We start from the raw sequence: 15125 nt of genomic DNA, 5'->3' as shown, positions 1-15125 counted from the left end.
AGCATTATTTAAGAAATAAAACATTCACTTCTGTAGAAGATGCAAGGAGGCATCTTGAGTCATATTTTGCTTCGCGAATCGTGGATTTCTATAAGAGGGGGAATGAAAATTTGCTAGAAAGATGGCAAACTGTCCGTGATAATGATGGAGATTATATAATAAATTAAGAAATAAAAACTTGAATTTACTACAAAGCTTGTTTTAGATTTCAAAGTAATTGATTACTATGGGCCCCCCTAATATATTCCGCAACAACTGTGGTACCTAATTTTAAGAATCGTATTTTTTCATTAATATTTCGCGGCTCAAGACTGTTCAGATCTTCCACTTGGAATGTTTAGCTTTTGTCGACTGGATCGAACAGTGTACGCGTCCCTTTGTCAGTGTCTCTAACTGGAAGAGGTTGAAGCATTCATTTCAACGGAATATACCCTTCATAGCAATCAAGTCAGCCACTGCCAGTATATCTTGACAGTTAAACTTCGGGACACCGTGTCGGCTCGAGTAGCAATAACACCGTTCCACGTGACTCGACAGTTTCAACAGCCCCGGTGAATCGCATCTGAAGATGCACGCCAACGGTCTCCTTAATTCCAACAAAATGCAGGAATCGTCGTAACGACAACGGCCCCAGGAATGAGACTCCGGTGAAATGGGGTCAACGAAGAAGCAGCACCGGCAGCCGTTGGGAAACGCAATTTAACTTGGAAAGAGCGTCGAGAACGGTGCTGAGGCGGCCTCGACTCTGTCGTTGACGAATTCGTGTTTTCCGGCAACAACGATTTGCCTGCCCGACGCGGGAATTATACTTCCATTGGGACGGACCTGATTTCGAATCAACGGAACGGTGCGTGAAAAGACAACGAATGAACGTCGTCGATACAGCGAGACGCCTGTTGCATGTTAAATCAGATAACCGTCGGATTAAACCCCTCACTATTTTGTTCAAACCCCCGTCGCACCTTCGCTTCAACCCATCGCTAATACCTGCAATCCTCGCGACTTGTATATCAAAGATGGTATATCCACTATCCGGGGCAAGTTCTTATCTCGATTCTTTTCCCTCCTTTTCTCCTCCCTTCTCATCTTCAAACGTACGCTTGCACATGACACTGATACTTATACAACTCCTTGTAAAACCTTATTAAGATGCACCTCTTCGCCAGTATTCAAATCAGTTAATCTTAAGTCAGTTCTCATATTATCACCCACACGTTCTGACTTGCTTATCCTTTCCACGAACGTTACAGTTTTGTCTCGAGAAACAGCAGTGGCCCTTTCTCGGGTCAGGGTATCTATTCGGCTTCCCTTTGCAAGATCTCTGCGAAGTTATCATAGAATTACCGTAGAATTTTTAACATGAAGGGGACATCGTAAATGTTATTTTTTCATTTGATACGAATTATGTTCATTCACTGGACAGGTTATCCTAAATATCGACTTTTGGCTGAATTTTTACATTTCATTGGTTAAACTTTAATTCTGGAAACCAGGAATTTTTAGCTTTTCTTTTATGTAATCCTGTAGATTTTTACGAGGAAATGCCGAAAATCCAGGTTTTAATGTTAGGAATTCGTTGGTTCAAAAGTTATGCGCGTGTAAAAATGTGCGATTTTCAGAGCTTTTGACAGGTAAGGGCGCCGCCATGTTGATATGTAGTGACAGTCGCGCGTCGCTTAACGAGCATACATACCAACGTGCATAGTGTACACAATAACTGCATACTAACGTGGCGGCGCACTTACCTGTCAAAAACACTGAAAATCGCACATCTTTACACACGCATAACTTTTGTCCTACCGATCCTAGGATTGAAACTCGGTTTTTCGACATTTTCTCGTCAAAATCTACAGGATTACATTTTAAAAAGTTAAAAATTTCTGGTTTCCTGAAGTAAAGTTTAACCCATTTCGTTTCACTACTTAAAATTAGCGATTTTCCATTCCTCGCTTTACGCGCTTTCTACTTGTCAATATTTTAGATGTCCGAGGTACCAAAAGATTGGCTACATGTTCACATACAGTTTTCTTTCAATATAAGACGACGACATTTCTTTCGAAATAAGAAAATCGCTATCCTCTCTTGTTCTTTTGAAGTTGTTCACTCGACACCGTTTAGTTCCAGAACGAGAGAGCATTTCATATTTCATCCTTTTAATAATTTCAACAGAAATGCAGCTTAAGCGTTCATTAATTGGAGAAGTCATGCTATCTATATCATGCGCGCTGCGAGAATACGCGGAGCGATGGAATAATACGGGAAATCGGATTCGAACGTGCATTCGTACAGCTTATTTCGTTTTCGCGGCGTCGATGCGACTGTCTTCCTCTTCGCCGCTACTCTTTTATTTGATTCAGAGAACGCAGTCAGAGGAACGCCCGCACAAAAGGTGGATTAACAGATTCTCTTTTTTCCCCTCTTGTTTTTCTGTCGAGGAATCAGGAATAACGACGGAATACAGCGAACGGGGAGAAGGAAATCGGCGCGGCGGGACGCGGAGACGCGGAGGAAAGAATCCAGTATAGTTTTGGAAGGATTTGCTAATGCACTTGTGCCACGCGTTTGTTTTTATCAACTTTTAATCTTCTTTGTTTCGTGCGGCAGCGTTCTTAATTCCTTCAACCGGAGGACCGATTGTCCCGTTCCCCGGGAATCCGTCGAAATTTTATCCAGAAAATTACGGATTTCGACGGACCCATCTGAAAGTCTTATTCGAGTGGCCGCCATTTCCACGGTGATGCGTGCGAAATAGCCTGCATCGTCACCGGTTTTGCTAGTGAAAGAAACACGATATGGGTCAGACCCGCACGGCGAGCGATCGATTTTCTTTCGAATCGTCGCACAGCGTGACGAGCAATGAATAAAAATCAAAAAAGAGAAGTCTAGCATTCATAAGTTGGGCTATGGTGAAATACGAATAAAGAAACGCAGATTTTAATACTGCTCACAACTTTTACTGAATTTTCCAATTTGTTTTGCTTGACATTTTTTCCCAATTTTCAGTACACTCGTTTAAACACGTGCAATTTATCAATTATCTGGTTAATTTGATTTTTATAAGTTACGTTTAATATTATGGGACCTTCCAAATTGCAGAATAATTTTTTTGTAATATTAACAAATTATCCCTTGCACATCTTTAATCTCTTCATTAGGCACCCGGTGTGTAGATTGATTCGGTGCCAAATTAAATTATTTATTAATAAATACATGATAATGTACTGGTCTAATATTTTACATTATACAGCGGTATAATAAAGCTGTAACATTCACCGAGTAGTTTTTATGAAGTTTTACATCCGAAATACGAATCCGGAATTCGTGCAAATTGTTATCAAAGTTGAAGAAACAGCACGACACGCGTATTTTCTATGCATTACTTTCGTACTTTTGCGAAAAGTTCTTTTTCTATTATAAATTCCCACCACACGGTATCTCGGAGTTTGTATACATTTTTCAGAAAAACTAACTACAAAAAAAAAAAAAGAAACAACGGAGAGAGAAAATACTTGTGAACACAATTTTCCTGGCGACCCGCCTTTTCTTCCGTAAAATACACGAAACTTTTATTTAAGTCCGATTGACCCGACCGCAGCTAGTGCATATAATAAATACGTAACAAACGGTATTTATTCTTCGGATACTTTCGGTAAAAGTCGACTTTCGACTAAATAAGAATTTGAATTAGAAACAGAACGGTACGTGGTAGTCAATAGAATAAAGCAGGCACCGACTCGAGCAAGAGAATTAGGGCAGCGTTCAATCAGAAAAGTAAAAGACCAAATGAGACGTGCTAAAAGGAAAATATGGCGGTTAAACTTTTCCTCAGGAAACCAAAAATTTTCAGCTTTTTTAAATGTAATCCATCCGTAAAAACGCTAAAAATCGCACATCTTTACACGTACAACTGTTGAACTAGTGATCTCCTGGGATTGAAACTTGGATTTTCGACATTCTCTCGCCAAAATCTACAGGATTACATAAAAAAAGTTCTGGTTTCCTGAAGTAAAGTTAACCCTATCTGGCTCCTACCAATAATGCAGAAAAATTTTGATTTTGCATAGAGATCCGCAGTCTAATAATAACGATTTGTGAATACAGATACGCAGCGTAACAGTTTATTCACCGGAAGTCTTTTAATAGATTTTCTAAAATCGACAACAATGCCGTTCACGAATCAACAAATTTTTGGAATTAACCCTTTGCACTCGGCACTATTTTCAATGTAACATTAAATTTTTCTTCCGTCTTACAATATTTTCAATTTATTCAAACGAAACTGATCCGATTTCTACATATAGTATTTGAATGTTTAGTAATCTATTAAATACAAATATTGTAATGTAACAAATATTTTGTAATATTTTTTGTAATTTCTTTGAAATAATGCCACAAGAATTTCTGGTGGTGCTTCAGAGTCACCATTCGAGTGCTAAGGGTTAATATGATGCGCTCACTTCTTTTGAAATTATTATTTAAAATGATTGATGTTCTGTCACATACAAGCTCAGACATCGAAAGAAAGTGTTCGTTCATTGTACTCTGTCTTTTTGACCCGGAGCGTACAAGAAAAGTTTACAAAAATATGGGATGTGCTATCATCATTTTATCCCGGGGTGTATCGTCGTTAAGAAAACCTGGCGTGAGCTTATTAATTTTTCTCGAGGGAAGAGTTGCTGGGAACGGTTAGCGCAGCCATGTATCGACAGTGTGGCATTCAAAACAGAATCTGGGTCAAAATAACTACGGGCACCGCAACACGTGCACCGATCTGTGCGGCGCGCACCGGTTTCCCCGCCTAACTCTCGCCGAGGAGCTGCAATTCCACGAATTAATTACCTGCTACTGCAGAGACCCCCCACCCTGCCGGATAACAAGGGATATAGAGAACGAGCGGGATAAATCACGTACTAACTACTATCAGTCGTGCTTTCGACGAAACGCCTCGGAAATTTCACTCGGACGACGCGACGGGGAAACTTTCCGATGAAATTTCCGTGGATCGACGCCCCGGAGAACAAAAGTACCGCGCGCGCCACCGGCAGCGACGTGGGCAGGAGGCAGAATGGCGGGGGGTGGTGGAGCGACGATGTCTTGATGTATTTGCACACGGCCAACAATGAGGTCGTTCGGGGAGATGCGACGAAAGCAAGCACAACACCGTGACGCGGAGCTTTTCCAACGGAGATTGTTTGTCCGCGAAGTGCACCGTCGCAAAAGAACTTTCCGACGTTCGACGATGAAGGGACAAAAGCCAAGCTTTGGTTTCGTCTGGTTTCTTCGCGGATTGTTTGGAGCACGTTGTCTCTTCGCCGCGACTAGTGATTGCTAGTTCATGCTCCTTATCCACCGGTTAAGAAAGTAATTACACAAAGTGTCGGATCAATTGGTGCCCCTTAATTGCCGAGGAACACAGCGCCTCGAGAAATCTTGTACAACCGATGTACGAAAAATTGTTTTCTACGCTTACTATGCATTTACTGCCACGGACGATACGTATACAGTGATTTCTCTATATATGGCGACAAGGCCTGGATGATAAATGTCGCGGAATTATCCCCACTACCGCGGCGTATACCCCGTGTTGCTGACATGTACCGAGAACTCAATGTACTTGAGCCTGTAATGAAAATTTAAGATATACGATTTGTAGATTCATGTCACTTGCGTGTCCCCACCAAATTTATATGAAACTGGTACCTCTAAAATTCTATGAGAAATATGCATATTTGGAGATTTTTAATAGTTGTAAACATATTTGCCGAATCCGAAAATATATAATGATAATAGGATACAGCTACCATAATAATATGAACATGGTTATCGAATAACTTCAATAATCAGGAATTTTATTTTTTCGGAATTTTTAAAAAATCCATTTTGCAGTAAAAAAATCGGAAAAAATTCTTGGTCGTGTGTGCCATCAGGTAGAATGTTCATGAATTTTTTCGTAATTTTTTGTCAAGTAGAATGGAAGAAATGGAGTATAATTCGTTAAACCGTTCTCACCCTGTAACTACCCTTGTGGTAAGGGTGTCGACTTGAAACTTGCCACAGAGGGTTCTCTTTGGCGGCTCTATCGAATGGTACGAAGAAAGGTCAAATGTGATTTGGGGAGCACATTTTGACACCCCCTTATCCGGCTATACCCTCTCGACCTTCGTGCATTTTGCAAATGTGGACAAATAATTCCCCCTCCCATTTCTGGGAGACGTGGCACCCAAAGTGTTATTCGAGTTTTCAGTATTAGGAAAACCGTTCGGGGAAAGTATTTTTATTGGACTCACCTCGACGGCGAGCGCTTGTATTCCGTCTTTGGATGGCGCGCCAGGTACGTAGACGTTCTCCTCGGATATCCACATGACTTTGGTGTATCTTGGCTCCGCGCAAAAGTCGACAACGATGCTCAAAGGTTCGCCTTCCTTCGCTGTCACCGTTTGACTAGGTGGTTGAACTATGGGTCGACCTGGAACAAAAATTCGCAAATAACCTGGTTAACCTCTGTCCAGCTAGCACGCACGGAAGCCTTCTTTGTTGGTCGCGGAACCGTGCTTGTGTGCTCCGTTGCCCGCAAATCCACTCGCCTCGGCTTCCATGAGCTTGCAGAGAGCTTACGTCTTGTAACTACGTAAATATATCAGTGTGTACCTACGCGAGACAGTCGTATTTCTTGTTAAATTACGGAGTAACTGTTCTCAAGTGGCTATCGAGCTTGTACACGAAATAGAATTTCGAATTAATTACACGGTACAAGTGAAAGTCGTGGATTTCACACAATAATCCGATGATTCATAGGTTCGTTACCGGCGAGAGATCAATCTCTCGGCATGTAATCAGTAGATTGCGGAAAAATGATATAATATAAAATTCGATAGAATTTAGTACGATTTTTTCATTTGCTTTTGGATCTGCGGAGGCTGTTCCCATAAAAAATACGGTTTTATTTCATTCCATTTTCTGAAAATTTGTCTGCTAAAATTGGAAATTGCATAAACATCCGCAGTCTAGCAATTAGCGTGAGTCATAAGAGAAAGAGAGCTTTTAGGACGCTTTTAGATCAGTTTGTTTACAGAAAAAATGAAAAAAAGCACTTTTTAAACGTTTTTATTTGAGCCCGTAATGAAAATTTAAAATATGCAAATATCGATACAAATATTGATTCTGGTTTCATGAATAAAAAATCATAATATGATGAAACTGTTTATTTTTTGAAATATTTGACGCCGTAGTTGGTTATCGTCGGGTTTCCGACGACCCGTAACAGTTTAGATGGTTGATTTTGTGATTTCTAGACAATTAGAAACTTTGCTTGCTATACTTGTTTGGCATAAAATGTAGCTTTACGCGCCACATTGGAATATTAATTTTGCTTCAAATTCTGAGCATTAATTAAATTGCTATTGCCTTTGTTAAAATGTTACATGAAAAGTTGGGTCTCACTGATCACAATAAAATTTGATCACGCCGACAGTGGAAATGACATTTTTGAAGTAACAGATAATATTCACGTGCGTAAATTGTGTAATGGTACGAAAAATGAACGTTCTGCTACCAAACGCGCAAGCCGAGACGAATATATGTTACACTCTAATAAAATGAAACGGAACAAATTCTATTTAAGTCAACGCTACTGTGCCCAAAAAGAATGTTTCGTTCAGACCAATCCTGTCGATATAAATCACGCGGTAAAATGGATAGAACAAAACAAATGTTATTTTAAAGGAGAATCAAATTTTTCCTTTGAGGCTTTGTGTACGAGAAAATTGAGTTTGGAACCGGTTTTTGTACCGGTTATTTTCAAAATAAAAATCTGGGGAAAAACATTTTAATTTTTTTGATCATCATATTTTTGCTGGTCGTTCGCTCCATATGTCTTGCGGCACCCTGTATACCTATATATTTTGTTTACTTCTACGTGCTGTAAAAATTCATCTTGAACAGACTCGCATTTTACAGTGTGTGTACTGGATTCACTATTTAATTCAGTGAAAATAATCCGCGGTATAAATAACGGGAGTTGGAAAGATTGATCTGTTAATATTAATCTGTTGACATTTATTTCACCTATTTATTATGATGGGTTGGTGCAACTTAAAACAGTAGAAAGGTTAAAATAATTTAAGAGTGTCTGTCTATTATTTTCAGTTCGTTAAAATTATTAAAATAAGAGTGAAACGCCTGTTTGGCTCCAATCTCTTGGAGTGTACACAGACAATTTTTATTTTGTATAGAGATCCGCAGCCTAATTATAAATTTATTAAAACTACCAAGCCATAGTTCCTTTTTAATCTTATATGTAGTATTTTGCAGAAAATTTCTAAGCTACATGGTTAATTTATCTATAAGGATATAAAAAGAACCATATGTCTTCATGCTTACGCAAACTGAATTCTCCACAAAATTTTCTTAAAAAAGAACGAATTTTTTCCTTCAACTTCCTCGTAAATTTTTTAATATTCTGTGCTACGTTTTAAATAATGGATTCCAGTTTGAGAACAAAACAAATTTTTCGTTTCCGACTTTTCAATTTTTGCCAACAATGGCGGCCAACTATCGATGAACCAATACAAAGATCGTTTCAAAAACAGCGAATAACTCCGCCATTTTTTAATATTTTGTTGTGAAAAAATTGGAGTGTAAAGTTAAGGGTTATATTAATATCACCGTAGAAAATCAGAATTTTTCATTGGTTGATTCTCCTTGAGCGATTTCCCGAAGACAACATATTTTTACAAGGTGATCCACCCCGTTAAACTAAATTTTCTCAGTTCCAGATTATTATGAAGCCGTTCATTCATAAGAAAAGTGACATAACTCAAAATATATTTCTAAAAAAATTAGAATAATGAATATATAAATTCTGGTGTACTTTATAACTAATGTACACGACAATTAACAGTATCGAAATAACAACGAATTATTTTTCATGTTTAAGTTGGTGGTTATATACAATAATAAAAATTGGCAATTTTATGTCACTTTCAAATGGCTTCCCTGTAAAATTTCCTTTTTTTACTTATGTCACTTTTCCTTGAATTAAGGTTCAAAATCAAGATTAGATACGTAACAAAACTAAATACGATTCAGCCAATCTACTTTCCGAAGCATTTGAAAATACATGCGATCCGTACTCGGAAGGGCGCTTCGACTTCCGGAACGATTTTAACTATTTATTAAAGATCCGCACGATGGCGCGGAATAGATAAGCTGCAACGCGTTTACACGGCCATTTGTTAACCATTTTTTGAGCTATTGCCGGCGGACGTCGGACAGGCCACGGGAGAGAAATTTATTTATATTCAGTCCGGGTAGCTTTTCCTTTTTTCTTTTTTTTTTTTTTTTTTCAAAAAAACGTATTTATGGTCTAGTTTTTTTCGCGTCGCGCCGGCCACGATCGTATGGAAACATCGACAGGACCTTTTTTACGCGTGTCGTGCTGTGGTAAATGCGACGCTTTTGATTTACTCGTTTCATGGGGATGCGGCGGAGGGGAGCGAAGGGTTGCAGAATCCCTCGGCAAACACGAGCGACACTCGATGATCGAAACAAGTCTCGGCCGCTTGACAATGTAGCCTGGCTCGGTTGCAGCCTACAGCGACGTCGCGTCGTTCTGCGTGTCCGTACAAATTGCAGTCACGGGGGCTTCTCGATTTCAAAGCCTGAAGGCGATAGTGATTTCCGGCACAGCCTCAACCCAGTCTCGTCAAAGTGTCCTTTCGCTACCGGCGACGACGGCCGAGTGCTGTATCGTTCGCAGAATAGGAATACAACGTGGAAAATACCGGATCGATGAGGAATCACGGCGAACGATAATGACACGACTGGCCGATTCTTGTTTCAACGTTATCGCGTCGACGACACCTTCGCTCTTATACAAATCTCGCTAATCGACGCCCACTTTGTCACATTCTCGTCTCCGGACCAATAAATTCTGTGATTCTGGTTCCGTGATCGCTACGACGGTGCTCGATAAAATAACAAGACACTGCAGCGTCAGTTGCACAATTTAAATCAGAATAACTTTTTTATTAATGGATCAAACAAGTTTTTCTGCCAAGTTCGATAATTTTATAGTCGTAAGTGGACAGCGGATCTTATTTATTTATTTATTTATTATTGCTTGCAACCAAGTGGTTTATTTAGCAAGTATAATGTTTTTCCATGTAGCTTATATTACATAAGTGTTACATTGCTTCTAAACACTTGCGGAACATTGTTTGAGAAAATTATAAATTATTTTCTGGCCTTCTATGTCAGGTTTGCATAAGAAGGAACTAATACAAAGAGGAAAACAGTACTTGCCACTGAGAAGCTTGTGCAATATAAAAAATTTTTATATGAATTGTAAGGAACAGGGGCCAAATAGAAAATGTTTTCTTCTTTTAATTATCTTATACAGTTGAAACTAATACACTGATGTTCTTAAATCTTTTTAATATGTTCGCTGCTTTGAGTTGTACGTACCCATTTTTGTCATAAGTGCATAAAATCCGTAGTCTAGTTATAAGCTAGATAACTTTCGTGGCTGAATCTACCACAGATTTGAAAATTGAATCCCCTCTCCCTTGAGCAATCACCTCGTAGAAATTGTACAATTTTTTCCACTGTTTTATAACATAAAGATGAGGCACAATACTATTATATGACTGTATACATTTTCTAAGTACAGCAAGAAAGCCATTTATTGCAAAAGTGGTGTACGTCAATACAGTGTTTACTCGATATTTGTCAAAAACACGGGTCTAGCCAGGGACATATATCAGCCAGGAGGTGCTATTCTTTGATCCACACCGAACGTAGAAAAGGACAATAGTGAAAATAGGAAATAACGAAACATAAGGAAGTTTTGTTATTGGGTTAGTAGTGGTCTTCTACCCCTGTATACCCCCGCAGTGGGGATAGTTCTGGGACTTTTATCGGCTAGGCATTTGGGACATATATAGAGGAAACACTGTATTGTCTGTTTGGTTGAACACCACGCCTGAAGGATTTAACTATCATTAAACAAAATAATTTTAACATGGCTTGTACAAGGCTAATGTGACATCTTTTAAAACAAGAGTTTAATATATCAAAATATTAAATAGAAGATACCGTTCACGAATTTGTTAATATTTCAAGTTTCTATTTTGCCGAAAATGTTATCTGTGCCAAATGAAGCTGAACAATCGGTAAAATCCAATTTGATTTGACTTTTGTGTTTCTAAACGTATCTTGAAATCATTCTGAATCGTTCACAAATTTTATTTTGAGTATCTATATTGGCAAAAATATTATTGTCGTCGAACTAGACAGGTTGGTAAAATCCAATTTGTTTTTCGTTATTTTTACTATTGAACGTATCCTCCAACAGTGCGTATAAACGAATTTCAGTTGCAACGTGAAAATGAATTTAAATTATGTGAATTTTAACGTGCGCTATCGTTCCGTGCCGGAGAGTGTACGAAGCGGAATGATAGCGGGGAGTTCCTGTTTCAGCAGACCTGTCTGCAGGCTTCGTGGCCACGAAGAGTCTTATCGAGGCTATGATTGGACAACTTGCCACTATGACGAACTACTCGATGTCGCATCGGTAGCGTTGTTCCTGCACTTTAGCTAATTGAAGCGTGGATGTCGGACGGTTAGCTGCGACGATTCCGTCTCTTTTTCGCTGCTACTACCCCTAACCATCCTCCTCCCCTCCCCCCCAGCACTGTTACGTCTACCTCCACGCCACGCTACGCTCCTTTCAGCCGTTCTCATCTGCATGGATTTCCTGCTTCGTAAAGCAAGCTTTCTGACCCTGGTTGGCCCATCTGCAACGGTGAATAGGAGCGGAACAGTACACTCGGCCGTGGCTGCTCATGAATATTCCTACGACTGAAATTACTGGAATACCTTCGCCGTGCCTCTTGTTTCTGCGGCAAGGGTGAAAGCACAGACTGTCTGTCTCTTTTCCCCGTTCCTCCTTCCATCAAACCTGTTCTCCCACCATTACCCGTTTTCATCCGCCATGCGTTCCGATACAAGGAAAAACCTCGATGCAGCATGACGGACCATGTGATGCGCAACGTTTGTTTTTCTTTATTTCCTTTTTTCTTTCTGTTCGCCTTTTCCCGCCGGGTTCATTGGACTCTAGAACCCTTTATTCGACATTGGAAATGTTTTCTTTTTAGAAGGACTCTTTAATAATCGGCGAGTTTGCCGAAAGGTTTTAGATCATGCCGTAGAGCAAGAGCCCAGCGTACCGAGTTTCTATCAACTAGGAATAAAGTGTAATTATATGTTCGCTTCAAGTACCCGCTTGCCAAACGAAGCGGTTTGTTCAAACTCTTCGAAAGTAATTTCAGACGTGAAAGCACTGCTTTCGAGTATAATTTGTTTGCAGCGAAAATGTGTACGAGCGGTTCTACTTGTTTATGCTTTTCATTTTTCGCGTTTCTCACACAATCAAGAATGCCTGGATCACTGTGGGGATAAGCTCGAACGGCCGTCAATTTGATTAGTGAAATATTGATGTGAATCAGATTCGCCTGGTCTCCCCACTCTACTTTCCCTTTCTACGACGCTATTCCCCCACGCTTTCGCCACGGTCCGGTCACGTGACGCGTTTCAGAGCAAAACCGTATTATACAAATTTTCAAATAAATAGATCGCCCCTACCTGTCAAAAACGCTAAAAATCGCTCAACTTTAAACGCGCATAACTTTCGAACCAGTGAATTCCTAGCGTTAAAACTTTGATTTTTGGCATTTTCCCGTCAAGATCTACAGGATTATATATAAAAAAGTTAAAAGTTTTTGGATTGCCAAGGTGAAGTTTAACCAATCGATAATTAATTATTGTTTGACGTTGCGAAGAAACGGGATGGAATTCAGAGCTCGCCAAGAATGGTTTAATGTTCTTTTCATTTTTCGTTTCTCACACAATCGAAAATGCCTTACGTCGCGATGTCACGTGATTAATGTGGTACTCCCCTCAATTCGAGTTAATTCCCCCGATCTGGCGACTCTGGTGGGAGTCAAAAATGTCTGGTATAGACCTAGAACTCGCAGGAGTCCGAGAGTAAGAAGAAGAATGTTATGTCCGTTTGTTCTCAACGTATTAACACACGGGTTCTAATATTTTTCATTTACGATTACTGTGAATTCTCGATATATGTCAACAACACGGGTCTTGTCAGCGTCATGTATCGTCCAGGAGACATACCTGAACCGTGTCATGTTTACACTCCTCCGCGTCTGAGGTCCCTAGATACCCCGCGGTAGTGGGGATAATTCCGCGTCGTTTATCATTCAGACCTTGGCGACATATATCGAGATTGTAATCCAATCGATGCCTCCATGAGGAATTATCCAACAAATATATTTTTTTTTTGGAGAGACACATTCTTGTTATTTTTGTAAAATAATGTAATATGGTGACTTTTAGTGCTCCGTTTAGTGTTAAAGAAATATGGTTTGAACAACCAATTTTGTGGACGATTGCCAATGAAAGAAGTACTTGTCCAGTATTTTCTCGAGAACTTTTATGTCATAAAAATCGGCTCGGGCGAGTTCCCTTGCGAAGCGTACGGAGACCAAATGGATGAGTAATATTTCAAAAGAATATCGAAAGATCGACGTAACTGATCTTGTGCTCCGAGGGAGACAAGTATCGGTAAGAATACACTCTTTTCAAGTGCATAACGTGTCATCCGAAGACTGTGTTTTAATCAAGACACAAGAAGTCCAATTACACTGGCTTCTTTGATGCGAACGAGAAGGAGGGAAGTGTCACCGTTTGAAAATTTGAAGTGTACTCGATACTTCGCTCGGAAGACCAAGCTTGTACACCGGCATCGCTATTGGTCCTCCAGGAAAATTAAAACAGCTGCTTTTAAGCGAACAAAAGACACGAATCTTATTCACAGCAGAGGCTGAAAGTGAACAAAGCGAAACCGTATTACACAAATTTTCAAATAAATAGATCGCCCCTGACTGTCGAAAACGTTTAAAATCGCTTATCTTTAAACAAGCATAACTTTTGAACCAGTGAATTCCTCGCATTAAAAATTCGTTTTTTGGCATTTTCTCGTCGAGATCTACAGGATTCTATGTAAAAAAGTGAAAAATTTCTGGATTGCCAAGGTGAAGTTTAACCAATCGATAATTATTTATTGTTTGATGTTGCGAAGAAAGAGGATGGAATTTAGTGCTCATTAAGAATGGTTTAATGTTACTCAACTGTAAACTGTTACGCAACGTCACGTTTCCAAGAATCAATTTATGAAAAATTACGTTAGATAGACTATACAATTTCAGTTTTTTAATTAAAGTTCGGTAACCTTAGTAACATTCATTACCAATTATTAATAAAGTATGAAACAGACCACCTCTGAAATAACATTATTTGAAATATTATTTCGAATATCGTGTTATTTTATTTTTTAATTGCTTGATTGCAGTTTTTATGTATTCATGACATAAATGTATAGATAAAATACAAATTGGCGAAGACATTCAAAACATTTAAGGATACCGTTACACTATTTTAGACTCATTGAAATTATTAAAAGAAGAAATTTCTTTTTATAACATCTCTACTTCTTGCAATTGACTTAAACCATTTTTATTTTGCATAAAGATCTGCAGTCTAATAGTTACTTCCATGCCTGCGATCGTTCTTGAAATAACATTACTTGAAATATCATTTTAAGTAACATGCTATTTTATCTGAAATAATTATTTCAGATAATTCTGAAATTGGTCTTCAAAATAATATCAGCTAACCGGATTATCAGGTCTGAGCCCAGTTTATACTGACAACACCCTCTGTTGCATATTATTTATGAGTATTATTTCTTTCGACAAACTTAAAATGCAGAAATATCGAAATAATATACTATTTCAATTTGCGATTATTTCAAACAAATCAGTATTATTTTTATCTTCACATAACAGTATCGAAAATAACGATGGGAAATAAGTTATTTTTTATTTCCAATTCAAAGAAAATTTGGCCATATCTGATACGAAATTGATATTATTGTGGGAGTGAAATAGACAATTATTGCATAAGTCTGTACACGCTCATTGATAAAACAGTTAGCCGAATCTTTTCTCGCAAAGAAAAAGACACTGCAACGATCCCTTTGAAACGAGAAT

General features: G+C 38.9%; 1 protein-coding gene across 1 annotated transcript in view; it reads right to left on the bottom strand.

Annotated features, from left to right (window-relative positions):
- Tei (irregular chiasm C-roughest protein teiresias) overlaps positions 1 to 15125 on the bottom strand; it is a 760200-nt gene that overhangs the window by 3640 nt on the left and 741435 nt on the right. The window contains exon 11 of the mRNA XM_076797260.1: positions 6288 to 6466. Within this exon, the coding sequence (XP_076653375.1) occupies positions 6288 to 6466 (179 nt within the window). The remainder of the gene's footprint in view (positions 1 to 6287; positions 6467 to 15125) is intronic.

This window comes from Halictus rubicundus, chromosome 11 (genome assembly GCF_050948215.1).
Source record: "Halictus rubicundus isolate RS-2024b chromosome 11, iyHalRubi1_principal, whole genome shotgun sequence".
NCBI classification, from domain to species: Eukaryota; Metazoa; Arthropoda; class Insecta; order Hymenoptera; family Halictidae; genus Halictus; species Halictus rubicundus.
This window is presented reverse-complemented; position numbering and strand designations above follow the sequence as displayed.